The sequence below is a fragment of the Tyto alba genome, unplaced genomic scaffold (genome assembly GCF_018691265.1).
Source record: "Tyto alba isolate M040663 unplaced genomic scaffold, T.alba_DEE_v4.0 Super-Scaffold_2, whole genome shotgun sequence".
Taxonomy (NCBI): domain Eukaryota; kingdom Metazoa; phylum Chordata; class Aves; order Strigiformes; family Tytonidae; genus Tyto; species Tyto alba.
The window spans coordinates 3,648,485-3,675,033 of record NW_024881282.1 but is presented as its reverse complement, the minus strand read 5'-3'; the positions used below and the strand labels follow the sequence as shown (position 1 = coordinate 3,675,033).

Here is a 26,549-nt window from a genome sequence, read left to right as displayed (position 1 = left end):
CTATGTGTTGCATTTCTACTGGAAGAAACCAGATTCACTTATTTTCAGGACAGGGTAGGAGAAAAAACTCTAGGCCCCACAGCATAGAAGGAAACTTTGCATAGGCTGTTCGCAATCATTCTTCATCATTTACATCAAACCCAGGGAAAAGAGCAAGTCCTGAGCCCAGCATAGACACACAGGTGCTAGCTGTACTATTTTTCCAATACAGGCAAACATCTAAATAGTCTGATTTTTCTAGTTCCTACCTTAAATTATCATCATTCTTCTCTGGATTGAACACTGCCAAGGTGAAACCATCTGCCTTTGCAGGGTACCTTTGAGGATGCATAACCACTTTCATCTGTGACCCCCTTGGACTTCAGGAACTATTTATACACTAGAGACAAAAACATATAGTCTTAAGTTTCCCTGACTTTTGATTTTTTTTAAAGATCTTAGGTGGTTTTTTTGTTTTGTTTTTTTTTTAATCCCATCTATTTAGTCATGCATTCTGGTCAATGGGTCCTCCACATGTAAGATGACACAACTGCAAGTAACTTTTTTTTCTATTTTGCCCTGAAATTTCAAAAGCTTATTTTGTCAGTGGGACAAAAACTGAGACTGGAAATACTTCTACCCCAATGGTTCAACCTTTCCAGAAAACATGCAATCCTCTGATTGCACACATCTGTAAAGCATGCGTAACTTCACCCTTATTTCAGTACTTCCTCTAATTTCATTTCACTTACCATCCTTTTTTGAAAATTCATGCATGTAATACTGCAGTGCCAGAGCACATTTGTTGAAATGAGGAATTCAAAGCGACTTTTTAATGTTGTTTCACTTGCTCACCAACTCATCCACAGCTTCCTGCTAAATTACAAGCTAATTCCTAGTATCAAAGATCATAATCACCATAGCTTGCCTTTCTTTTATTCTAAGGAAGGACATCAGATTCATTTCAGGAAGGAAGATGCAGCTTATTAGGGAGAAGGGATATGCAAATGTCCTCTTAGACAGTGATGTTTTATTTTTAGCAGCTCAGTGATATTTATAAGGCTGTGAGGAATGGCTGCAGTAGGATGAAGTAAGTATCCCAGGGGCAAGTATGAAAAGTCTGCACATCTGCAGGGCAGGACAAGGAACAGGCAGTGCTGCCTGGAGTTCATGAAAAGGGGAAGGCCAAATGCTCCGAGTGTATCTTCTTCCAGTTGTTCTCAAAATTCAAGTAACTAGGAAAAAAATTAACATCTTGGCCCTAAATTTTTGCTTGTCTTGTATATTCCTTATGATTAAAGGTATTTATATAGTAAAGTGCTGTAACAAATTAAGTAAGAGAATCTGAAAAAATTCAGCTCAATCTGGGAAAGCATCAAGAGATGTTTCAAAAACGAATTCACTGATTACAAAAGTCTGTTTGCTGAATTTCTGACATGACCCCTAGATACCCCCACCATGTGCTTCCATCTGCCAATCTGAAAACAATTACCTCTCATAGCAACACTAAAAGCTTTCGTGTTTTTAAGACATCTGCTGACTTCAAGGAACTGTCAAATAATTCACTGTAGCTGTTTGCATCTTTCCTGTAAAGTCATCACTAAAGATGCAAACAAAAGACTTTACATAAAACATTGGAATAAATTGGACCAGAACTCAACAATACACTTAATGCATTAAGAGTGTCGAATTCACCTTATGCCATTTCTTAGTATCCTTTTTTGGCTGGAGAGAGCACATACATTCACCTAAACCTGACACCATAATTTAAAGCAAAGTTCTTGGGCAAAAGCGCTTAAGAGAAATCTTGCTCTACTTTATATTCTCAGGGCCTTTCAGTCCTAGATATGCCAGGGACACTCAAAAGAGTGCAAGACCTCTGGTGACAATGAAAATTTGATATGAGCCAAAGAACTGTGTCATCTGCTTTGGGCTTTTCGTAACTGCATATGGAAAACCACAGACTGGGCCTTACACTGGCATCTGGGAAGCACAATAGACCGTCCAAGCCCACTGGCAGCTAAAATCTCTATTAAATCACTTTTTTTTTTTTTTGTCATTCTGAAATGTGGAACTTTCAGGACTTAGATCATAACTTTGCCACTCTTGTTGGTCACTGTTATTTCACTAAAACAAGAGCTCCAGAACGACTAGCAAAACCTAAACCACCTAGAATGGCATACTGGTAGGGTTATTTTTTTTTTTTACTAGAGAAAGATATATGGTATGCTTCATTTCATATATATTATTCTCTTCCATCCTGAGCACTAAATACAGCAGAAACCAAACCAATATCTATTCCAACAAAGGTAACGCAGAAATAGTTAGTTTCCTAACCCACTATTCCGGCAGTTGCACATTGAATTTATCAGGACACTTCTCCACCATAATAAACTACATTAATTTGGAACTAATAAGAAAACAGAAGGAAAAAAGTGTATGAAAGACATAGGAACTTAATTTATAAAATAACTGAGGTTCGCTGAAAAAACAACAGCACCATCTAGGGGTTACTGCGTGTTCTTACATAGCTGGATACTTGGGACAAGTAAGATCAATTTTTAGGTTTCGTATTTTTAGTTTGAGTTAATCTAGTTGGAATTTTATCTTGACTACAATATCAACAGGAAAATCACAGCTTAAAAAAAAAGACTGAGGCAAAAAGCTGTATTAGACTTTGGATGAAATCTACTTACAGTAGTACTTCAGCACCAAAAAGTGGGCAGTTAGGCTGATAGAAGTATATACAATTAAATGATATGTCAAAGTCTTAAAATGCTTAGTTATTTATAATGAAATCTATACAAAACAGTTAAAAACGTGTTTTTATATACATTTGGAAAAAAAAAAAAAAAAAGTATTGTCTTCATTAGCAGAATGTATTAAAACTGGTTCTCTTATCCCATCTGAACCCAAACCTCTCTGTGGCTTGTAACCATCACAAAAACCCAATGTATTGCTTCAACAAGCCAAGTCATAAGGCTAATTTCTGAAACCTACCACTGTGTACTGATTTAAGCTTCTAAACTCCCAAAATGGTCACTTTAAAAACAGCATGTAAGAGTAAAATACAGATTTTTAAAAGCCTTAGCTCACTTCTAAATTCGAAGGTTCAGCTTAGAAAGATGCTGAACCACTTATCCCCAATTTTGTAAAACTGATTTATAGCAAAATACATCCCCCCACCCCCCTGTTTGTATTAGAATGAACATACCTGCCTGTTTCACAGGAACTTTTTAAACAACTAGGGCTCACTTTAAACTTCATATTTAAATAAATAATCAAAGATTAACTAGAGTAGATGAGCATTTCATGTGCTTATGGCACAAAGAAATGCCTCATACACTGTTACCCTACTTCTTGTAAAGCACGAAAACAAAATTCCGCTAGCAAATCCCCTTTGCTACCAGTTAGTGATTTTGCTTATTTCCAAATATTCACCAACAAGAATTTAAAAAAAATAAACTATATTTTTAGGCTTATGAAAAAATCTTAACTCTAAGTGAGCACAAGTACAAGAAAGCTGACCAATGCCAAAGTTCGTGGGGCTTTTCCAGCACTGTCAGAGACACTTTTTCTCTCACATGCTATTTAAAAATACAAATATTTATTAAACATTCCTCTTTTTTTGATGGTGTTTTGCTCAACAGCTAACAAAAAGACACAGCAAAATAACAATCCCTTCTCACTGAAAGCTGTTCCAGTATCTGGGCAAGGGCCTCAATAGCACGAGCTGTAGAATTCGCTGCAGATTTGTTTTTTTTTTTTTAACAGGAGTACATTCCACTGTCACAGGTTTACTAAATCTTGGTAACTACATCTTTTTTTTTTTTTTTTTTTTTTTGGAAACAATTTTTAAGATGCAGCTTTTGCGATACCATCTCGTTAAAACACACTGATGCTTCAAGGGTCCAATGAACAACTCTAATAGGCAAAGTGCTCTAAGACATCACAATACAAGGGCGTCTTGGATACTCAAAATCCCAAGATATTTTAAAGTGCACTCCAGTGTCCCAATTCCTTAGGATTGCTCAGCAGAACTTCGAGAGGGGCTGGGCTCAGTGCCGTCCTCAGTGCTACTGTCCACATCTTGCTCCATTGCTGTCTCCTCATCATCGAGGCGCTGACTGGTGAAGTTGTTGAGCTCCAGAAGCCCGCTGGGTTCCACTACCACATTGGAGCTGGAGTGACAAGGGATGGAATAGTGAGGGATAGTCTGTAAGAAAGAAAAGATTTAAGTTTTGACATGCACTGTTTGCACGGGTAAAGGCATCTGTGCAAACGCAGGTACTCATGGAAAAGGGATATTTGGTTTCCAAGAGCAATTTTCCCTAGCTAAGGCCCACAAAGCTTCAAAGCACCTTTTCACCAGATTAGGTTGTAAAAGATAAAATTTGAATAATCTTGCTCTTAAGGCACCGATCTTGGCCTTGGGATCTTCACTAAAGGTCTGTGACAGCATAACCAACAACTGAACCACCAATGTCCACCATCCATCATTCCTCAGACCCAAAGCAGAGGCAGTACCTTCTTCTGCCTTATCTTTTTCAGGCAAGACATTCAGATATAAGGGCTAGCTATGGATTTTTTTTTGTATACAACAAAATACAACCTCCAGCAGCACAGAGGCTGAGGGAACACAACGGATCTAAGCTATTTATTTCTGCTTATACTTTCATAGGTTCTAGAAACTGAATCTACAATTTTATACAACTGAAATTCTGGGCAGTATTTTAGTTTTGAAACAGCTCACAGCATGCCACAATGATAAACAATACAGATTCTCAAAATACACAGATGTGAAGTAAAACAGAAATCTACCTTTGTCTATTTAGGGAAATGAGGACTGAGAATGAGTACAAAAATGATGATTTCTACAAAAGTAAAGTTAGCTGCAATGAAGACTTTACAAAGTAGCATGAAAAATCTGAAATCTCTGTACACAAATTATTCCCCACATCAGAAGCATTTTCACTGTAACACAAATATGATACACAATAAAACCATTTCAATCCACGCTATCAACTGTGTGAACATACACCGTGCCAACTTATCTACAAAGTTTCATATTATAGCACTACAAGTCCTCGGATGACTTAAATGCTTCCTTAATTGACATTCTGACCATGTATTACATCACAAAACATCATATTTAAGACAACAGAATCAATGAAAGTAGCAATCATAAGTTAGGCAATGACTCAAAGCATTTCGGCTAAAGATCAATAGTCATTTTATCTCCAAAGTAATAAGACTGGTTACAAGTGAAGTTAACAAGCTTTCTTCTGAATCCAGACCTTATTTGCTGAAATTACCCAGTAAGCAGAACCCCACTACTTCATTTTTTGTGCTAATTTTATACTCTGAGGTAACATGAATAGATACCATAACAAATTCTAGGTCATAGTTCCATAGTAAGTGTTGAAGGTCACATTTTTGAGCATTTCAAATAAAAGTACTTTATAAAATTAGATGAGCTTGGTTTGTTTTCTTAAAAGAAAAAAAAAAAAAAGACGACACTGAAGACAGTGAATGATACAGTGCTAGAGAAACTCGAACTCAGTTTAAGAATTACACACTTTGAGGTAATAATCCATTACAAGCGTTAAGAGTAGAAAAAGAACCAAAAACTGAGGAATAAAACCAAAAATATTTCAACATCGTTCAGTTGCTATCATCACATTAGTCACGAGTTTGCTCTGCTCAACCTTTGCCCTATTTGCTCTGGTCTTCTCTTACCTGGATAACAATTTCTGATGAGCTCTCTTCAGCTTTCTTTTGTGATATATTCTGAATGTGTACAAACTGGTTTGTTGTAGGCATTCCTTGTGCATCGAGTTTCCTCTCTGTTAAAGCAGGACCAACAGCAGGAGGACTTGAACTGGATTCTGCCCGTGTCTGTTGCTGGGGGATGGAAGTTGCCGTCATCCCTACTGCAGTCACTCTCGGCACCTGGGTACAAGGTGACGACTCTGCTTCGCTAGCCAGTTTACTAGTGGACATGGCCTTGTTTGGGGGATCCGCTATCGTATGTTCTACGTTTGGATCAATCTGAGCTTCCACCATAGACACTCTCAAAATATCTGCTACCGCTGTCTTCGCGGATGCCTGCATGGGAGATAGGCTGGTAACCGGCAACGCCAGTTTGGGCGCGCAACTGCCACCTGCTACCTTTGAAACAGAAGGAGGCTGACGCCCCTCAAAAGTTATCTTTGTAACAGTGGATCCTTGCGTTATAATTGGATGCTGCACCTGCAAATCAAATTTTTGTTGTGCATGTTACAGCTAGATTTTTTTTATTTTTTTACTTTTATTGAAAATCTAATCAATATTTCCAAGGACAGTATGGCACAAACAACATACTTGCTATTAGGAAGACAGTTGAAACTCAGTGTTTTAACAAAGGAATTAGCAATGATATGGTAACAGTTAATTGAAGCCTGGGGAGAAGCAGCTTTTTAGGCTGCTAGATAAGGGTTGTAGCAGTATAATACCACAGCAGCCTCGTTTTCCTTTGGGATTTACATCCCCATGTGATGTTTGTAAACCCTCTTGCTTTCACATATATTCCTGAAAGGGCCAAAAAAAAATTAATAATAATAAAAAAAAAATATAATACTTTTCTGGAGTTAGTTAAAATAATTTTTTTTTTTAACCAAGCTCCTTAGTCTTTACATTTTCCCTTCCCAAAGAAAATCAAATTACTCCTGTAGATGAAAGCCATATAACTTCAGGAAGATGTAAACTACAAAGGAAGACGTACAATGGAGAGCCTTAGGAGACTGCAGTGTATTCATCTTTATTTCCACAGAAATAAAAAGTGCTACGGGAACGGAAATTAATAATGTGTCATATCTAAAAATTAAAAGAAAAATAATTAGGGACAAATTCCATGCACGAGTGGTGGCAGAAATTCATAAAAACTGTCCAACAAAACACGTTTGTGAGCTCTATGGATTTTTTTCCCCTATAACATGTGCTTCTCTTTCCTAGTGTCAACCTTCTGATGGGGTAATTAATACCAGCGGAATGAGGAGTTCTCTCTTGCCAGGACAAAACACTGCTACAGCGATAGGGTTGGTGTTTTGAATTTTTTTTTTTTTTTTTTTTCCTTGAACAGCGACGTGTATTTTGCATGCTATCAATATTCCGTTACCTGGCTTGCTGGCTGTTTCTCTGAAGAGGCAGGTAGCTGCATTTGACTCTGGGGGGGCTGGGGTTGCACGTAGATTTTTTGTGCCGTTGGTGCCTGTTGCAGTTTGGGCAGCTGCTGCGTGGTTTTTACTGCAAGCACCTGTACTACAGTTTGCTGTGGCTGTGCCACTAAGGTAGGGAGTTGCCTTTCTTTGGCCATCATGTGGTGTGGGGGGTGCTGTGCATCTGGTTTGCTCTGTGCTTGCTCTTGCTGCAGGGGGGTTAGCTTTTGATGCCTTATAGAAAGCTGGGGCATTTGTGGGAGTTTGTGCTGGATTTGATCGGCCTGCAGGTGGATTGTCTGCTTCTGCTTAGTCTGGAAACACTGCAGAGTTTTCACTTGCAGTTGAGTCTGTTCCAGCTGTGGCTGACTCAGTTTTTGCTGTTTTTGTGCCTGCGATTGTGTCAGGGCAGATCTGTAAAACAGGCCAGTCTGAGGATCTAAGGTGTCCATTTCTTCCACTTCTCCTTCCTCAGTTCCAAGCTGTTCACTGTGTTTGGTAAATGCAGTGTGACTGCTTAAGGCCTTAATAAGAAGAAGTTAGAACAAGTTAGTAAAGAGAAATATAAATTATAAGAATACATAATCTAAAAATAATTTTTAATGTTTCAACTGGACTACTTTAACTTATTTTACCATTACAGACTGCCAGTTCATGTATAACAGGATACACTTACATGGAGATTCCACAATATGTAAGCAATCAATAGCTATTTTTATCCTGTTAAAATGTGGTATGCCTTTACGTGACAACATTAACTCCATAACTAATCCTCAGTGGAGATTATGCAGCCCTCGCTTGTGTCAGGCTAAGGTTCAAAGCACCTAAGGTTGAGTGGCAGGTGGATATGAAGCGGCAGGGATTAGCAGGTGGGTGAATCAGTAGCTCCTCATTAAAGCCAAAGTCTCTCTGCACAATAAATTCTTATTCTGCCTCTTGAGAGCCTAGTCATCTTCATGTTTTCTTCTGCAGCACCCCATATACCTACAGTCTACCCTATTTCAGCAGAGATCCTCTCTTCTTCCTTCCTCAAAATTTTATTGCAATTTTTCTTAGGCATTGCACAAACATTGCTTATTTTTTTTCTGGGATTTGAGGAAGCAAGAGATCTATGTTACTAAGCTTTGTATACAACAGTATAAAGTTATTAATAAATGGCCAAACACCTGTGAAAATACATTCTCTGAAGTGGTTTATAACCCTAACACAGCACTGTTCTTGTACACAGCTGAAGCTCCTAAAAGTTATAGTACTGCAGAGCTGAGAAGATCTTGAACAAAGGCATTGGAGTGGCTTCAGCAAGATTTTGCCACAAGTTACGCTTAGTTTGAAGTGGTTGGGATCCTCATGGTACTGGTCTAAATATGATCTTCCACTTTTTGATTCAGAAGTTTGCCTATTCACAAAATAAATTCACCTCAAATGTAAAGGACACGGTGTGCTCTGTGTACTGACCAGATTCTGCTTCATCCCTCTTACCCCTACACTAATGCCAACATAATCTAAAGAGCCTAGGCCCTTGCAATACAACATATATATATAAAAGCTGCTTGTTGCTGTTGCAGAGATGACATACAGACAGCAAGAACTCACTTAGGAAGCACTACCTTTTCCACAGTGGCTGTTAATACCTCTCACTTAACAGTCTCAAGTAACCTCATCAATTGCTTCCTTTTTATCCCACCACTCTCACCATCAAAACAGGAAACATTAAGTTATTAATTTGCCCTTACGCTTAGCATTTTCAGTGGCGGCAACATGACACATTCATTCAGAACAAGCCCTGGTCCTATATAATTCATATACCCTACTGCTGTTTATAGACTGTTGGGAAAAGAAAGGGTACAACCTGCTGCATGATATGGGTAATTGCGCCTGTGGAGGATGCGGGGATAGATTTCACCACAACAGAAGTCTGCGTTGCTGTCTGCGACTGAGCCACATGCTGCAGCAGAGTCCTCTGGGGCTGAGATGAGGGCTGGTGGGGCTGGGACCGATGGCTGACTGAAAGCAAAGAGGTCAGTGGCATTTCTCCAGAATTAACTCCAATCACTTCCACTATTTGCTTTGCATTTAAGCTTCAACTGAAAGCATATATGAGCGAAATAAAGACCCGAGTATGAAAAACTTCTTTTACTGTATGCTAGCTTCAACCTTAAAGGGTAGATCTATTCTGAGCAGCCTCTTAAGGTAGCAACTTGGGGGTTTTGCTTTTGTCTCTGTTTCCTAAGTAATCACGCTTGGTCCAAACCTCCTCTGGCCTCCCTCTCCCAACACACCAACTTTGCAAGCAGAATTTATACATGATTTTCAGCTGGGTTCTTTATACAGCACCAGCATAACACTGTGGAGCATGAGTTATTCTGTGGTTTTTCCACTGTTAAAAGCACCTGCACAATTGACTGCAATTAAGAACAGCAAGCCTTGCACACTGAATTTCTACCACTGATAAATGGCAAGAAATACTCTCTAGAGCATAGGCTAAATTTGAAAGATTAGCAATTAAAAAATGTTTGGGTATTAAGAAAGCAAGTGAGGTTGATCAGAAATCACGGACCAAAAAAATAGAGACCTTGTCATGGGTCTGTGCCACTTTTTAGAATAGATCTAGCATGAGTTATGGAACTATGGTGATGGCTCTGTAAATAGTGGATTGACAGAGAAAGTATTTTCTGCTGAGGAAAAAAACCCCACAAACCATTCTATATTGCAGTCACTGATAAGGCATGAATACAAATTACTTTATGCCTGTCCATACTAATATATAAATATTTGCTTTAATTAAATTTTTAGTTACAAAATAATTAATAACTGAAAGAGAACAAGCAAAGTTTAAATTCAGTTGTAACATAACTTAAAAAGTTTCTAGTGACCTTCCTGAAAGTTAAAAGAAAGGTCATATTTAGAATTAATATGATAATTTTACTTTCCCACTCCAAGAAAGGAGTTGGATAGTATCAATACCGGCCTGCATGCTGTGCCAGATCCGTCGTGGATATCCCCCAACAGTTCCTGCACAATTGAAAGCTTCATTTAAAGTTTCTAACCTATATGGTTGTGTAGATATTCTTCCGAATGTGAACCAATACAGTGTTGTCTTCCTGAGTCTGCAGACAGACAAAAAATGGTGACACTAAGATGTATGAACTGCCCCCTTCATCTCACCAGGAAGCACATGCTGAATCCCAGCTCCCATACAGATTAAAGTGTGCCTAATCATTCGGCCTAGGCGCATATAGGAGATTGCACAACAGATTATAGACGAGTTACTAGTGAATTTTTATCAGAAAATATAGTTACGTGGATTACTGATGAATCCCGAGAAGCACAAATTAAAATGAAAAGGAGCACTCAGTTACCTGCATTCCCTGGCAGTGTTCACAGAAACTGGGGAAAGGGACAAAAATCTAAGAGCAAAATAACCAGTTTTGCGCTGTAGGAGAAACTGCCGCTAGTCAAACCACAGCAGCCTACGCTTCTGGTAGATTCTTGTATATCAACTCAAGGTTTATAAAAAGTCCCAGTATTTCAAATAGTAATCGTAGCTCAGGGAAATTTTCAACTTCTGTACTTTGTATGGCTTCTAAGCTGCAGAAGAGGACTTGAATCTACAAAGATACCGACTGTAATTTCCCGTCCTCCCTGCAAAGGGCCCTATTTTATGTCAACTTTTACAGCAAGACCCAGCAAAAACTGAAACCTTGACTAGAAGCACAGTATCTCTGTCAGTGAAGATAACTGATCGTTAATTGGCGATCACTTTAACACTATTTATTGTACCTTTAATTTTATTTTAAAAGAGATGCAAGGGAGCACGATTCAAACATTCAAAATTGAAGCCAGATACAGTAAGTGCTATTTAAAAGAATAACAGTGACAATCCCCCCTATATTTCACACAACTTAAATTTAGACCACACAAGGAATGAAAGCGAGGGGAGGAGCTACAGAGCAGGCAAATGAGAAATTAAAATAGCAGACTAGACATTTAACACTAAAAACACTGTAGTTACAGACAATGTACTTAGACAATTTAATATAATCACGTTTTATTCTTCTCTTAAAATGCGTATTTTCAACATACTTTTGCTTTTATTTTCCAAATAAAGTAGAGTAGACCAATAATGTTGACTGAAGAAATTAGAATGGAAAACAGGCAATTTGACCCTGTCATGTATGATGGGAAATGGCTCACACCTCATGTTCAGGGGTAGTATGGAGCAGAGAGACAAGGCAGTCAAGGACTTACACAAAATGGACAACCAGATAGGAGTCAAGAGTTTAAAAAGTTAAAAGCTGAATCCCAACCATAATTTCAATCTGAATAATTTACTTGTTTAAAAAGTGAAAATTTAACAGTTCAAAGCCTTCTAGTAAATGAAGAAACTGGAGACTACATAAGCATGCTAAATGCACACCTGCTTTAAAACCCACTTAGTCCTGGTAAGCAAGTAACATTTTGCAAGAATGGGTTAAATCAACTCAGTCTGACTCCTCTGGATACATATTTAAAAAAAAAAAAAAAAAAAAAAAAATCATACAATTCCCGTAACTTCATTTTCTAAGGAAAATGTCTAGTAGGGCAAAAGTAAAGACAAGTGGGACAGCCTGCTCTCTCCTCAGATAAGGGAGCAGAAAATCTGTTCAACTAGGATGATTTGAAGCAACAACCTTTTCTTTCAGTTAGAAAAATTCTCCACTATGCCCCAGAAAAGCAGATGCAATCTCAGTCCCCTGGATAATGTTTCAAGACTGGAAGAAAAGACTCATTTCCTCTACAGCAAAAAAAAACACAAAAATGAAACCCACTGTAAGAAAACTCCGAAATGAAGTCCCCACACTGCAACTGTACCACCTCAGTCACTTACCAGTTGTGATATATTCAGCAACTAATTCCGACTCTACTACAGCAATTGAAGGACTTTCTGGAGAATGCCTCTTCTCTTGGGTCATCTGGATTGGGACAGCCATTTGGCTCAGGTCAATAGTAGGCTGCCTTGGCTTCGAGTCTAACTTTTCCTTCACTGCTTTAGAAGAAAAGAAAAACATAAAATGAACCTTCAATATATAAATCTCCATACTAAAATAAACCTCCAATATAGATGCAAAATAGATTGCGAACATTATGTAATAGATTCAAACAACTTGTTACATGATAGGAAGAAAGGAATCAAGCTGATGCAAGATAGGTGCTTTTCAATTACAGAACTTGTTACAAACTGGTGCTTAAGCAAGTGATAAGCTTTGAAGATATCCTAAAGAACCCCATGTGTTTTCACACCTGTTGTCTGCTGAAGCTCCAGCAAAGCTTTTATTGTGGAAGTAGCTGACTGAGATTCACTGGATACATCCTGGTAAATTATTGTAGGGCTTGTGTCCACAGCAATTTCATGTTCTGACCAATCTTGACTCCTTGAAGCAATCACATGGACTACAGGCTGAGAATCTGCAAAAAGAACAAAGGCACATCAGGTCACCATACAACCATTTTTCTTTGGAGGTCTCTTGTCCAACTTCTTGCTTTAAAGCAAGGCTATACTTCAAAATTAGTCCAGGTTACTCATTACCCATTAGCATTTTGAACACTGCCAAGGATGCATACTCTCATTCTGCAACACTTTAGTTTTTATTACAATTGACTTTTGAAGTAAAACACTGCCGATGTTATAAACGGTTTCCAGAAAAAAAAAAAAAAATTGGTTTGAACAATCACTGAAAATTCAGCAGGTTTCTTGGTATGTTGAATTTGCCTTGGGCTGAACTTTTTCAGAAGGTTTTAGCAGTTTGGGTGATCAGCATTGTGAATTAACAGCTCCTAAATTTTGACGAGTTTGCTGAATCTTCAAAACTTTTTAAAATTTACTTAACATGTCAGTATAGACCAACAGTTACAGAATTATATAGAAAAGGTGACTGGCAGGCACATGAGTACACATCTCTGATATATGTCCTGATGCACATATGTGCCCATAAAAGGACCAAAATTTTTGTTGGTCACATGACAGCTTTCAGTTATGCAGTGGAAAGATGCTTCGATACACTCAGGAAAGAAGGTGGCAGAGCACAGGCTGTCAAAAACAAAACCAAACAAAACCTGCTACAATTCCTACCTTTGGCAGAATCATCAAAAAAAGAGGGAACAGGATGCAGGCCACAAGCATTGTAATAGCAAGTCAGAGCCCAGCAAGAAACCATTATCTCCACTTTTCACATAGGAAATGGAGTCATATAGTAAACAGCTCATGGAAGATAAATAAAGCCATAAGGGAAGTGAACAATAGCACTCGCTGCTAACAGGCTGAGTGAAAACCCTTACTAAAATGAGACATGGTGAGTTATATGAAACTAGCCAGCATTCTTGAGAGACAGTCTGTTCATACTTTATGTGACACTAATACACACCTTGGGAGCTCTGGGAGGACTCTGTAGAAGAAGAGCTGCTATCGGTGTAGGTTTGTGGTTCTTCTTTCACTTCTGGGAGAGACGAGTTTCCTGTCTCTGCCACCCTTGATGCCTGCTGCAACGTTTCAGTCACCAACTGCCTAGTTTGTTCACTCACAACTGTTGCCTGAAATGTCACTGGCTTTGGTTTTATGAGAACCTAATTAGAAAGACAAGTTTTGTGTATAGTAAGAGCACTTGAGAAAACAGATCTGAACAATCAGAGTACAGGATGTCACTCAAGTAGATCAATGTTCAAGACCTATGTAATATTCATAATTTACTGAAAATTTCTACCTGTAAATTCAGCAGCTCTGATTATTAAATCACAAAGCCTTAGTAAATGGCAATGCACAAGAATGTACTTCTCACTTAGTGATTTGGAGCACTTTACACAATAAACCACTAAACAGTCATTATTCAGGGCTGGATACAACTACAGTGTGACAAGAGAAAGCTACACAGGTGAGCTGGAACATGCACCGCACTGGTAAGGACAAGCACCTCTCTTCTGCAGCCCACAATAAATACAGTCTTGAACAAAGACGCGCAAGATATTATGTCTGATAAAAGTTTAGTTCTTTTAAATACTAAGTGCAACCAGAGAAAAAGCTGAAACTTAAAAGCGTCCAGAAATAAACCAGATTCTCTGTATACAGCCCCACCAACTACACAAGGTTGCAGGGGCAACCTGAGCATACATTAACCAGAAAATAACTTCAGCAAAACCACAGATTTGATGCATGACTTATGCCCAGACTCTTAATCTTTGTCTCACAATCTAGTCATTAGTTGTAAGACTTAAACAGGCATCTAGAGCCATAACCAGACAGTTTCAGCTAGGTTAATGGCTTAGTAAATCCTTTTAGCTTACTCTAGGCCTCCAAAACCAGCTAACAAGTACAAACACTGTGCTCAAGAAATCAGAAGGCCACCTCATTATAGCCCTAAACGTCATTCCCCACAAACATATATTAAGCCTGCAACAAACGTGGAAACACAGTGAAAAATTATTCACTTCCCATTAAAATTTAGGGGTACATTTCAAGACAGAAATGGGTCCTCACTGTACCTGCGTTTTCCCTTGCTGACCATAAACAATTTTAGTTGGGATGATTTTGGTGGCTGGCTGGACCGTGGACCCTATTCCTTTTGGCTGTGTAACAATCATTTTTGTGATGGGTCTTGTGGCAGTGATGATAGCAGGTTTTGCTCCTGCTGGCACTGCCTGAATAGTTTTCTCCCCCTGTAGAGAAGTCAAAGTTTACAGGTTAACTTAGTGAGACCCACTTCTCAAAAAAAAAAAAAAAAAAAAAAAAAAATACACAGTTATAGGTGAGTGTGTGTAGCATGAAAACAACCTGCTGCTGCAACTAGCCTTCCTTTATATAAAAAACCTTCAAGAACAAAAGACCCTATGGCTTTAAATGGAAAAGCTACCAAAATCCCCTTTTCCATTACTTTACCTTTTGAGCATCTCTGAAGGGGTGAACAAAAAGGAGTAACTAAAAGACACTAACAAGCTTTTCTGAACTTGCTTCAAAGAATTCATGCAAGCTGTAACTTTCCTCAGGTCCTCTGCAAATGTTTTTTAAAACCTGTTATTTCCATTAACGCTCACTTTGGCAAGACATCTAAAAAACGCCAATTGAGATTCTAAAGAAATTATCTAAATATAATCTTTGTATTATCATCATGACCAAAGACATTGAGTATGAGCTTTTTTTTAGACTAGAAGTTCACTTAATAAAAGAATGCAGATTCACAGCTGTTTCACAGGAAACATTTGGAGTAGTGTTGACATGTGACTAAACTCCTGATAGCTCAAGAAGAGCAAAGACATTGAGCGTGTTTTTTTTTGGCTCTGCACAGTAGCAAAACAGATGAGGAACAACATCAGTTGCCAGTTCTCCCAGTATTCCTATCAATTCTCATCACGTAGCTGGAAATCCCAAGAACCATACTTGTTTCAAAAATATCATCGCATTCTGGTGGCTCCTACTGTGTAACATCACAAGATTTCCACTTGTGTGAAAATACAGCTTTAGGTTTTGTAAACTAGGAAAGTTCAGAATCTTAAAAAAAATTCCAAAAAGGTTTAAAAATAACCTCCCTACTCATCTCTGCTACTCAAGTAGACTTTTAAAGATTACATGATTAATGCATTAAGTCTCACAGTTCTACCTAGGAACATAAAGCACTTTCATCTTTTTTATTTACTAGCACTTACAGGTAAACTCAGTTGAAGCTGGAAGCTTGGTTTTGTTCATAGTACACACCAGGTTATTAAAAAAAAAAATCATTCAACACTATATATTAGTCAGGTACCAGGTGTTACACACCACATAAATTGAAAGGTGGTACCCTTGCTGTGAAGGGACAGTTTATTTCTGCCCTTAACATTCAAAATATAAACAGTTGGAGATGCGAGTTTTTAACACAGGACTGTGGTTCTCACTAGAGCACAAACAGGCTAAGATTCTAGTAATTTTCTTCTACTTAATCCCTTCAGAATTACAAAATCATTAACCACAGCGGAAAAAAGACCAGCTCAAAAGTTTTTATTTTCCTTTAAATTTGAGAACATTCCCAGCTTGTTTTAAGCATCTTTCATACCCTACAAAATATACTTGCTTTTCAAACACCCCTGACATTAAGGCATGCTGTATCTGTTAAAGAGCTCATGCACAGTTGCTTTTAATAGGGACTTTAGCAAAATGGATGCAGCAGCCACCACACAACCTGTCACTTGGCTATTGATCTGAGACTTGAAACTCTTACCCCAGCGTTCAACAGCGTTGTAACAACATTTTTCCCTGGAAGCCCTTGAATTGTAGTTCCTTTTCCAGTAGTCTTTTGCACAACAATCACATTGGGTTTGGATGTCATTGGAATTGTAGTGATTTTGGTTGTAGTTCCTGAATTATCATGGGAAAAGAAATAACATGCAGTTTATCACATGTACACTTGCTTCCACTGTAGAAGTTGGTGAGCTATACAGGAATTGCATTTAAATATAACAGCACAACAAAAAAAAAAAAAAAAAAAAAAAAAAAAAAAGGCAGAAAAAAAGGCAGCATCTGGAATGGGAATTTGTTACTTAACATATAGAGATTAGAAGCCTACTCTACCAATATTTCACCTACAATAAAAACAGGCATACCCAGGACAGAGTAATTTATTCTATATTAGGACAGTCAGTCCCTTCTCACAAACCATGGCGGAGACTAATACGGCTTTCTCAGGCTAACATGTCTAACTTTTCAAAGGTTAGAGTTAGGGTGGGGATAAGGACACCAGTAATATTCAGCTCAAGATCTTCTTTGTACAAATATTCTACTACAGATAACCTCTGTAGAAGAATCTATGTACCAAGAATCTACCTCCAGTCAAGAGAAACACCAGTTCTTTCTGGCACCGAACTGCTGTAATACAAGTGACAAGTAGTGGATTGAAGGAAGGAAAAAAGAAAAATATGCTACTGTTTTACAATCAGTTCCTAGAAATTTATTTAGAATTGTGGGGGTTTTTTCCCTTTTTGAAGAGTTGTGTTGGCTATTTCTGTTCCTCTCCCAGTACTTAATATTTCAGATTAATAATGCTACTAATTCTGAGAAAGACATGCTGAGACAAGATCATGATTTACTTATTTCCAGTGACTTCACAGGCATCTAACGACTGCTCCCTTACGGGGAAAAAAAAAAAAAAAAAACAACAAAAAAACACCCAAACAAACAAACAAAAAAAAATCCCAACCCCCAAAAAAAAAACTCAAACAAACCCCACAATGAAACAACAACAACAAAAAAAAGCAGGCATCTTTTCAAAACTTGTGTTGTTTCAGGACATTCATTATCACCCTTATCAGGACCAGCCAAAGGTTTCCCCACATTAGCTGGTGCTCAAAAGGATAATACTTGCATTTGTGTATAGACACAGTAGCAGATCTAGAAATCTGAACAACTCATCATACCCACAACAGGCTAAAAAAGTTACTTGATCCTAAAGATGCTACTGTATCAGCCCTAAATATCATGTTGTAGAAATCAGGATCTAAAAAACTGAGGTCCCTCTACAAGACTATACCCCAGGGCGGGTTTACTGGAGAGACCGTGCAGCACCTCCCAGTGACAGGAGCTGGCTGATGCCATGTCAGTTCTTTGCTAAGCCTCAACAGTGGGACCTCCAAGTAATTTAAAGATATTACTAGACAGGATGAACAGACCCAGCAGATCTTGCTGTACATGTGCACCTAGCTAGGAAATGCAGACCGCCCCTGCCTTAGCACTGTTAAAGTCCAAAACAGATACTAAGAAATTGTTACTGGTGTGTGTTTGGTTCTGGTCCTAAAGAGACCCTGTGTTTAGAAGCTATACTGGCATCAAGGCTAGTCAGCAGACTTAAAGATAAGCAGCAGGGTCTGCATGAGGTTAGGAGGAAAAACTTAAGTTAGAACATGGGGTAAGGGAAAGACAGGCCGACATTAGCAAAAGCAGATGTCCTGGTTTGGGCTGGAACAGAGTTAATGTTTCTTCTTTGTAGCTAGAATAGTGCTGTGTTTTGGAATCAGTGTGGGGTTTGGTATGAGAAGAATGCTGATAACATACTGATGTTTTCAGTTGTTGCGGTGATTTCCAGGACTCTCCAACTTCCCATGTCCTGCCTTTGTGAAGGTACACAAGAAGCTGAGAGGGAGCATGGCCAGAGAACCAGACCCAAACTGGCCAGTGAAATACTCCATATTGTGTTAACGTCATGCTCAGTGTATAGAGAAGGGGCAGCCAGGGAGGAGGGGGTTCTGTCTCGCTTCTGGGGTTGCAACTGAGGGACCTTGGTATTTCGGGATCGCTAGCCAGGAACAGGCTGGGTATTAGTCAGCAGATGGTAAGCAATCACATTGTGCATTGCCCATTTATACTTTCTATTATTGTCACTGTTTTATTTTATTACCATTATTAAACTGTTTTTATTTCAACCTGTGAGTCTCCCTTTACCCCTCCAATTCCCTCCCCCATTTCCAGGCCAGAGGGGGTGAGTGGGGTTTGGCTGCTGGCCAGGTTCAAACCACGACAGCAGAAGGTAACATGGAGACTGCACGCCTGAATTTAACACACACAGTTCATTTTTATTCTGGTACTTTGGACATGCAGTGAAATAGAAAAGGGCAGCATCCAGATTATAAAATGCTTTAAACTGGGGCCAATAGTTTTCTGATCTTTCTGCCCTCTAACAGAGGATGATATAGTAGTTCCTCACCCACATTTCTCTTTTCCTCCCAGGCTTCCCTCACGTTAGATGTTTCCTTCATTAACGACAAGAAGTACTGTAATTCTTAAGAACACTTTACCTCTGTAACTTCTACCCATTATTTCATCCTCAGCTATTTTTCTTCTGTATTAACCTCTTCCCCAATAAAAGTCTTACTAATTATTTGAACATGTATCCCACAGAAAAGCCCTGAGCAATGAGAACAAGTCTAAAGTTACTTTTGAATTAAGTCTTAATATCAAAGTACTCATATGCTTACCAGAAACAATATTACTGCTGATAATCTTCCCTCCCAGCGTAGCCAGTGATTTTGGTACTACAGTAATGATGCTACCACTTGTAGTTTTCACATAAGTAGCAGCCCCTGGAGTTCCAGCCATCCGAGCCCCTATAGAAGGGCTAACTGTTGGCCTTGTATATGTTGCTTGAGTTCCTGTTTTAAAGAGACAACAAGAAGTTCACTGTTAAAACATGATCCTCTACTAGTATTTGTGGAAAAATAAGTTAATTTAGGAAAAAAGCATTGGATTCTATTCAGAGATCTCACACTGCAATTTATTACTACCCCCTACAATTCTCCTAGTACTTTTTAAACCCACAGAGCAACATTCAAGTATATATCAACATTAAATTAATGTAAGAGTCTTATGAATTATTTTACCAAATGTTCCATGACTGCCATATATTTTGATTTGTGTCCTTGTGCCTAAGATTTCAATTTTCAATAAGTGTTTAGATTCTGCCTGTATGTTTGCCATTTGCTCCCTTCAATGCCCCAGTCACACATCTGATGACACTACCAGAACTGATCACCTCCTCTCTCAAAAAACACCTATACTCTCACTTCTCCTATATGACAAATTGTTTATAAAGAACACTATCAATGACTGGTCTAAATACCACTTTAAGAGAAAAATATAATTTACAGTGACAGTGTAACTCTATGGATTTAGCATTTATCATTACCAAAGAAACCTTCTGACATGGCATAAATGCTGTTTTTTTCAGACCTACTCCTTCTCAGAATGGAAACAGAACTGAGACCACAAAAGAAATTTGCTCAAAATAATAATACTAGTCAACAGCTACATGAACATTTCAATTCCATTTTGCTTTTACTGCTGCAGATAGTGCACTATAAACCTTAATCACTAAAGATCACAGAGCAAAACAGGTTGTCATAGCAAGAAAGTGATGTGTTCAAATCCAAGAGAGCACAACATAGTTTTTATCAAATAACTGAACTATAAAACTGCTAGATTTTTTTAATGTACTTAACGTTTTTGTGAAGTACTTCAAAAGTTAAAAAAATAGTATTAATCATTAGTTTATGCTACCATACCCAACACATGCTAAAAATTCAGAAAGCAAGTTAGAGTTTTCTGAAAACTAGGATAAAGCTGACTTTCAAGTTTTCCTCACACAAGTTTACCATCTGAACAGCCTGCATTATTTCTGATCTTTAATCAGTAAGAAAACACAAGTACAATTAGATCCCCAGGAAAACACCGGGAGTTTAAAATTCAATTTACTGGTCTTTTTATAAATTCACTGCAGGACTATGAGCAAGCCACCTGTCCTTTAAAGTCCATATATGTAAAATAGGAATGATGCTGACTTATCTGCTTGAAGTGCCTGAAAAAATAATGTAAATTTTCTAATACAAGGTGCTACAGAAGTGCAAAGTATCAGTGTAAGTTGCAAGAAACTTCTTTTAAAATAAACCCAGTGGGGAAGGAACGATCATACTTTTGTGTACCAATTCAAAGAGAACATAAGAGGAATGTAAGAGCACTCAGTGCAAAAATCCTAATCTAGAATAAATAACAACAGGATTCTGACTGCTTTTGTGCTCACTGTTCACAAGAGAAGCGCCTTTTTTTTTTTTTTTACCCTAATAAACCATGTTTGATCACCTGCACGTCTGGGTTTACCCTCCCTTCCCTTCTCAGAGCCATAACTTACCAGTGGGAGTAGTGACCAGTTTAGTTGTCATGATAGTCCCATTACTGCTAACCACCATAATAGGTGAATTGCTACTGCTGGGCAAGGTCGCTGTAACTGGTTTGGGAAGGATTTTACTGGGCTGCACCTGTTGAGTGATTATTTTAACACCTAGGAAAGGAGAAAGGTCACTGTTAAAATACAGGCACGAAAAGTTACTTTCTGAAACGCTTTTTCAGACCAAGCCCTAGTGGGCAAGTAGCCTCACAAGGCTTCTATTCTGAGCCCATGTATTCTTGATTCTGAAAATAATTTTTTTTTTTTTTGCTTGGGTCATGTTTTTTTTTTTTCTTTTTTTTTTTTTGTTTTGCAAATAACAAGACAGTCATCATCTTTGCCTTTCATGTGCCTGTTTCACTTCCTAGCTACTCCCACTGAGGCATAGGATTCCATTCCATCATTGATCTGTCGTAGTGATTTTTAACCTCTTCTGGCTCATGATTCAAAAAATAGAACATTTCCCAGGAAGCAACAGGTTACAACCTATGCTGAATTGGTTCATACACAATGAACCATCTAAAAGCAAAATAGTTCTTCATCAATTTAACCTGTAGATTCTAATGTGCCTTAATTAGTTCAGTTGAATTTCATTCCTCTGAATAACTTAAAAAAAAAGCTTTCTGCACAAAATATTAGTGTGTGTAAGAAGGCAACTCTGACACTGGCAAGGGAAGGCTGCTTTAAGTAAACTGCTCTCTCCTGATTTACTGGATATCTTGAAGTCACAAAGGAATTGGGCTGAAACAAGTTCTGAGTAGAATCAGCAAGAACAAAGGATGAGGACACCTTAGTATGGCAAGGACTCTGCTCCCTCCCTCTCGATTTGTGCACGGGAAATGGATCTCCGCAAGATTCATTTCTCAGTTGCAAACCAGGAGATTCATATCATCTGTCCAAAGGTATATTCTTGCATCTTATGTTCTGTTCCATGGTGAGGCAAATGTATTGCATTGTATTGGTCAAATGCCATGAAACACACAGCCTGTATTAACACCACCTAAATGCAGGCACTTGTATTTGTACACAAATTATTTCTAGATGAACAATTTTGTCCACTCAGGATATGAAACATCATCTGGAGACGTTTTTTTCTTTCTACATTGACTATAAAAGCAGTATGGAGCAAGTATGTTCCAAACTTAAATAATGAAGTTAGGAAAGTGAAACTGAAGCCTTTGCATCATCCAGACACAAAGCCGGATAAAAATCAAAGTCTCTGTGAAAACTGATTCACATCTTACAGAAAGAATATGTATCAGATGGTATTTCCAAAGAAATTTTAAATAAAAAGAACACTGAGCCTAAACACATGGTAGAAAGCAAGGAGTGAAGCTCCTATAGATCAAATATAGGTCAGTGACTGGAGGACAGAGGCCTCTTATCTGTCTTCACTAGGGGATATTTCTTCTTAGACAATGGTCCTATAATCCAAAAGGAAGTTTATTAAAGGACAGGAGTAGGGCTGTTATTTTTTTTATCCTACAGTCTATTTTAATTCTTTGATCTAAATAGTATAATAATTTTACAGACATGATGAATATAAAATATGGACATAAAAATACTTTGCACTTTTATAGCACTTCTTCCTTTATAATTAGATAACTTTGCAAGCATTACTTTTTACATCTTACAAAGATAAGAACTGTATCCTACATCAGAGTAAAGCCAACATAGAAAGACTACGTGACTTGCCCAAAGTCAACTGAATGAATCACTGTTACAAAAAGAATCCAGTCCAACTTCCAGTCTCAGATCTAATTCTCTCTGTTTTGACAAGTACTCCAAAAGTAGGTTTTGACTTCTGGACTCAAGAAAAGAATTAAAACATGGATTAACTTTTTTTTCTCCAGTTGATACAGCTGAACAGCTCCTGGATCTTCAGAAAACTGGTGTCTTCCAGGTTGCCAATCACGTTACTTTTGAAGATATTTACATACCTTTCAATCTCTAAAGATAAAACATTTATTCCTAAAGCATGGTCTGTACACCTGAACCAAACAAGAAGAGTGACAGAACCAAATTCTTCAATTACTGTTTGCTTAAAACATTAAGACACCCTTCACTGTCCACATATACCCAGGTTTAATGCCAAATCCTGTACTCAAGTAATTATGCCTTCATGATAGCTTCCTGTGCACATTTTGGGACAGAATTCTGCCCTACTTTCTTGAGTTGTGGTTAGACCTCACCAATATGACCCGAGATTAACTCCCGACTACCTGATTCCTGTTTGATCTGAATGGTGGGCTTGATGCCAGGTGGCAACTGAGATTGCTGTGGCTGCTGTTGAGCTACAGAAGACTGCACCAGCTGTTGTTGCTGCTGCTGCTGTTGTTGCTGCTGTTGCTGTTGTTGTTGCTGCTGCTGCTGCTGTTGTTGGGCCTGCTGTATTTGGTGCAGCTGCTGTTTGGGGGACTGCTGATGCTGTTTGGGAAACTGTGCTAAGATCTGAGTTGGATTCCCAACCAAACCTTTTGGGGAAGGTAGTCTGGTAGAGGCAACTTTAATTGCCGATGTAGACACACCTATGAAAGAGTAAATGGTTCAAGATTGAGCAGTGCAACATGAAAAAAATATGCTACAATTTCTTAAATACTTATGCATTTAAACTGTCTTTACTGCTGAAAAATGCAGATACCAAGAGTAAAAAAAGCTCCCACATAGCAGAAGTGCTCTGTTCAGAGAGGCAAGGGAGCTTTATACAGATTTTCAGTGTGGCAGCAGAACAGCAGCTAATGGAAAGACTACAATCCCAGTCTACTTCCTGCACCTTTTGTAGTACAAATAATTCACAAATACTTTCAAAGCCTGATCTTCAAGCAAGCAAAATATTTATAGTGAAAGTCATTACTACAAAGTTAGGGATATGAGGATGACAAACATCAAACCCATCATTAGCAGGGAATATCTGTTAGTGAGCACAATGTTACTTTAAAAGAATGAATCAAGAGATGGTATTTAATTTAGAAAACTGTGGAACACACATTTTTTGTGGTAATAGGTTAGGTGATCTTAGAACTAATAAAGTGATCAAAACAAGTTTGCAGTAAGATGGACAACATTCCCAGATGAATCTTAATACTTATTTCCGTCATTCCCTTAGATAGTTGTCACAACATTCTAAGCAAAATTTGGCTTCATCTAGGATGCTAAACCACACACCCATAAGCACCAAGAGACATAAAGTCCATGTCTTATGAAGGCAGTTTTTAACCAAGTCCCAGTTGTAGTGGAAGACAGAAAGAAATTCTCTTATTTCTCTACATTTACAGATGGTAGTGATAATGACAGAAATCACAATAAACTACAATTATGGCAACCTAAATAAGCAATCCTTTTCTCCCTGAATCATCTAAGATGGTTTCTTCATTTCCTTGGTCAGCTGTTTTCATTCATGCATTTAGCTTTCTTCACATTTGGAGTGATTATCAGTTTATGTCACAAAATGTTTCACCAGCATCTTCTGCAATGACACCAACAGTCTTGAAAAAAAACCCCACCGCCTGCTGAAGCGATATTCCACCTAGCATATTTTAGAATTATAGTCTCTTCCATGATCAAACCCAATTAAAAATCCACAGTTCAAACAATATGAAATTCTGCTGTAAGCCCTTGTGCTCTGTAGATTAATATCTTCAGGATGTGATTAACAGAAGCAATATGGAAGGCAAAATACTTCCCTCCTCAGCCTTGATCTGGTTGCCTAACATTTTGTGGAATGGAACAAGAATGGAAAATATGGACCAGGAAAAATTGCCATGTGACACTTGCCATTGTCAGGTACAATATTTTTCAAGTGCTGATCACTGAGACCCTTTCATTCATCCACAGCTTCCCTTCCAAATTATTAGCTGGTGGCTGTGGAGCTGAAACAGTCAAGCTGGCATACATAGTTGAATTAGAAATCAGAAACCTAGGAATTTTAATCCAGGCCCACTCAGGTCTTAATTTTTAAGGACCTGAAAACTGACATGCCAATAAAATACACAGATAAAAAGATGCAAACACTTCTCTACCTTTCAGAACTATCATAAAGATTAGTTACCACAAGAAATATTCTAAACACTAGGCACGTCAAGCGTAAGTTGTATTTATTTGATGTTAACTTTTCTTCTCTTAAAGCTTGATTTACAAAAACATGCAATCATCTCAAATATTGGAAACATCAATATTCCATGCATCAGACAGAGTTCTTAAAGCCGGTCATTTTGAGGCTATACTGTTTTAATGCTGCAAGTAAAATCTTTTCAAAATAAAAAGCTATGCAACACCATCTCACCACACTCTCTTTGAAAAGAGGATCTGCACATTAACTGTTGAATTAAAGAGGGAAAGAGTTCAACAGGAACTTGTGGAGTCTGTTGGATTAGTTTCATCAGCAGACTTCTTTCATATCTCCTGTGCTTTACTCATCATATGCAAACATAAAGTCCATCTCTCATGATATTCTCAAAACACAGTCCAATTCATCAGTGAAAGAGCTTTTTTAAATATAAAAGTTATAGCCATACCTTGTGCTACTGTTGACATAACCACTGATGGTGTTGATGATACTACAGCAGTCACAGCAATAGTATTTGCAGTACAGGATGGAGTGGAGCAGCTACTGCTGCTGCTGCTACTGACCAAAGAGGACTGAGAAGCAGTTATAACCACCGGTTGCTTTTGAGTAGTTGAGGCAATGACTGATGTTGGGACAAGTTTCGTAACTGCTGCATAGTTGTGGGACTTTGAAAGGATGTTGGGTACAAAAGTTGAGCTTGGAGAGGTTGTTACTATTATCACCTGAAAGAAGAAAAAGAACGACAAGAAATTCATTTGTTCTTTGCATTTATTTAAAAGCACAAAATTTCAGTGATATAGCTGTGTATTTAGTTTTAGGGATACATGTTTATTCAAACCTTTTAGGAGTGTCATAATCACATTTGCTGGCAACAAAAAATTTAATTTAGTTTGAAGAAGTGGTGATAAACATTTCCTTAAAAATCAGGGTTTTTTTTTTTGAGGAAAACAATTACTATCTAATTAAAGTAGAATGATCTCATGTCTGAAAGCAAACAGACAGGAATGAACTGCTTGGCTTCCTTAAACCAGGCCAGGAAAGCTGAAGCCCATTTTAAATGGAACTGAAGGGATTTCCAGCAAGTTTTAAATACCATTCTCCCAAACCTTGCATGTACATTAATAAGTGGCAATGAGAGAATAGATGATTTTTTTTCCTCTCTTTACCAATTAACAGTTGCTGAGTCAGCAATGGGAAATATTTTTGACTCACAAGGCTGCAACCAATATTTCATCAGTGAAAAAACTGGTTTAGCTTTGAAACAATTTCTGCTTTAATTCACATTTCTTGTTGCTGAAAGCACTTTCTTGTCTGTCTGAAAACTGTTTGTCTAAAGAGAATAAACATTACCCCTAGTGCAAGTTACAATTACAATGCCATGAATCTGATCTGACATAAAAAAACATAGAAAAACATTGCAACATTCCATAACATTGGAAGAAGTCTGTTCTTATGTAACTGACCTAGAAAACTAAGCATTTTTTAAGTACTGAATATGGGGAATGTTTATGCAGAGATTCCTTTTATTCCGCTTATATGTACCTCCTTGTACTTACACACAGTTAAAATAGAAATACACAGCACAGAAACACAACGTAT

At 38.0% G+C, this 26,549-nt stretch overlaps 1 protein-coding gene across 16 annotated transcripts in view; it reads right to left on the bottom strand.

Moving 5' to 3' along the window:
- Window positions 1-2,629: 2,629 nt before the first annotated feature.
- Window positions 2,630-26,549, bottom strand: part of EMSY (EMSY transcriptional repressor, BRCA2 interacting) — a 40,564-nt gene continuing 16,644 nt past the window's right edge. For 4 of the 16 annotated variants that reach the window (XM_032990895.2, XM_032990892.2, XM_032990900.2 and 1 more), the window contains 14 exons: window positions 25,399-25,672; window positions 23,107-23,412; window positions 20,849-20,998; window positions 19,143-19,316; window positions 16,397-16,533; window positions 14,688-14,861; window positions 13,577-13,775; window positions 12,456-12,620; window positions 12,043-12,201; window positions 10,223-10,282; window positions 9,025-9,179; window positions 7,136-7,699; window positions 5,719-6,231; window positions 2,630-4,195 (listed from right to left, as the gene is read on the bottom strand). In XM_032990895.2, the coding sequence (XP_032846786.1) occupies window positions 4,001-4,195; window positions 5,719-6,231; window positions 7,136-7,699; window positions 9,025-9,179; window positions 10,223-10,282; window positions 12,043-12,201; window positions 12,456-12,620; window positions 13,577-13,775; window positions 14,688-14,861; window positions 16,397-16,533; window positions 19,143-19,316; window positions 20,849-20,998; window positions 23,107-23,412; window positions 25,399-25,672 (3,225 nt within the window). In that variant the 3' untranslated portion in view covers window positions 2,630-4,000. Of the gene's footprint in view, window positions 4,196-5,718; window positions 7,700-9,024; window positions 9,180-10,222; window positions 10,283-12,042; window positions 12,202-12,455; window positions 12,621-13,576; window positions 13,776-14,687; window positions 14,862-16,396; window positions 16,534-19,142; window positions 19,317-20,848; window positions 20,999-23,106; window positions 23,413-25,398; window positions 25,673-26,549 lie in introns of those variants that run through there. The other 12 variants (XM_032990902.2, XM_042792419.1, XM_042792416.1 and 9 more) reach the window with 10 other exon arrangements.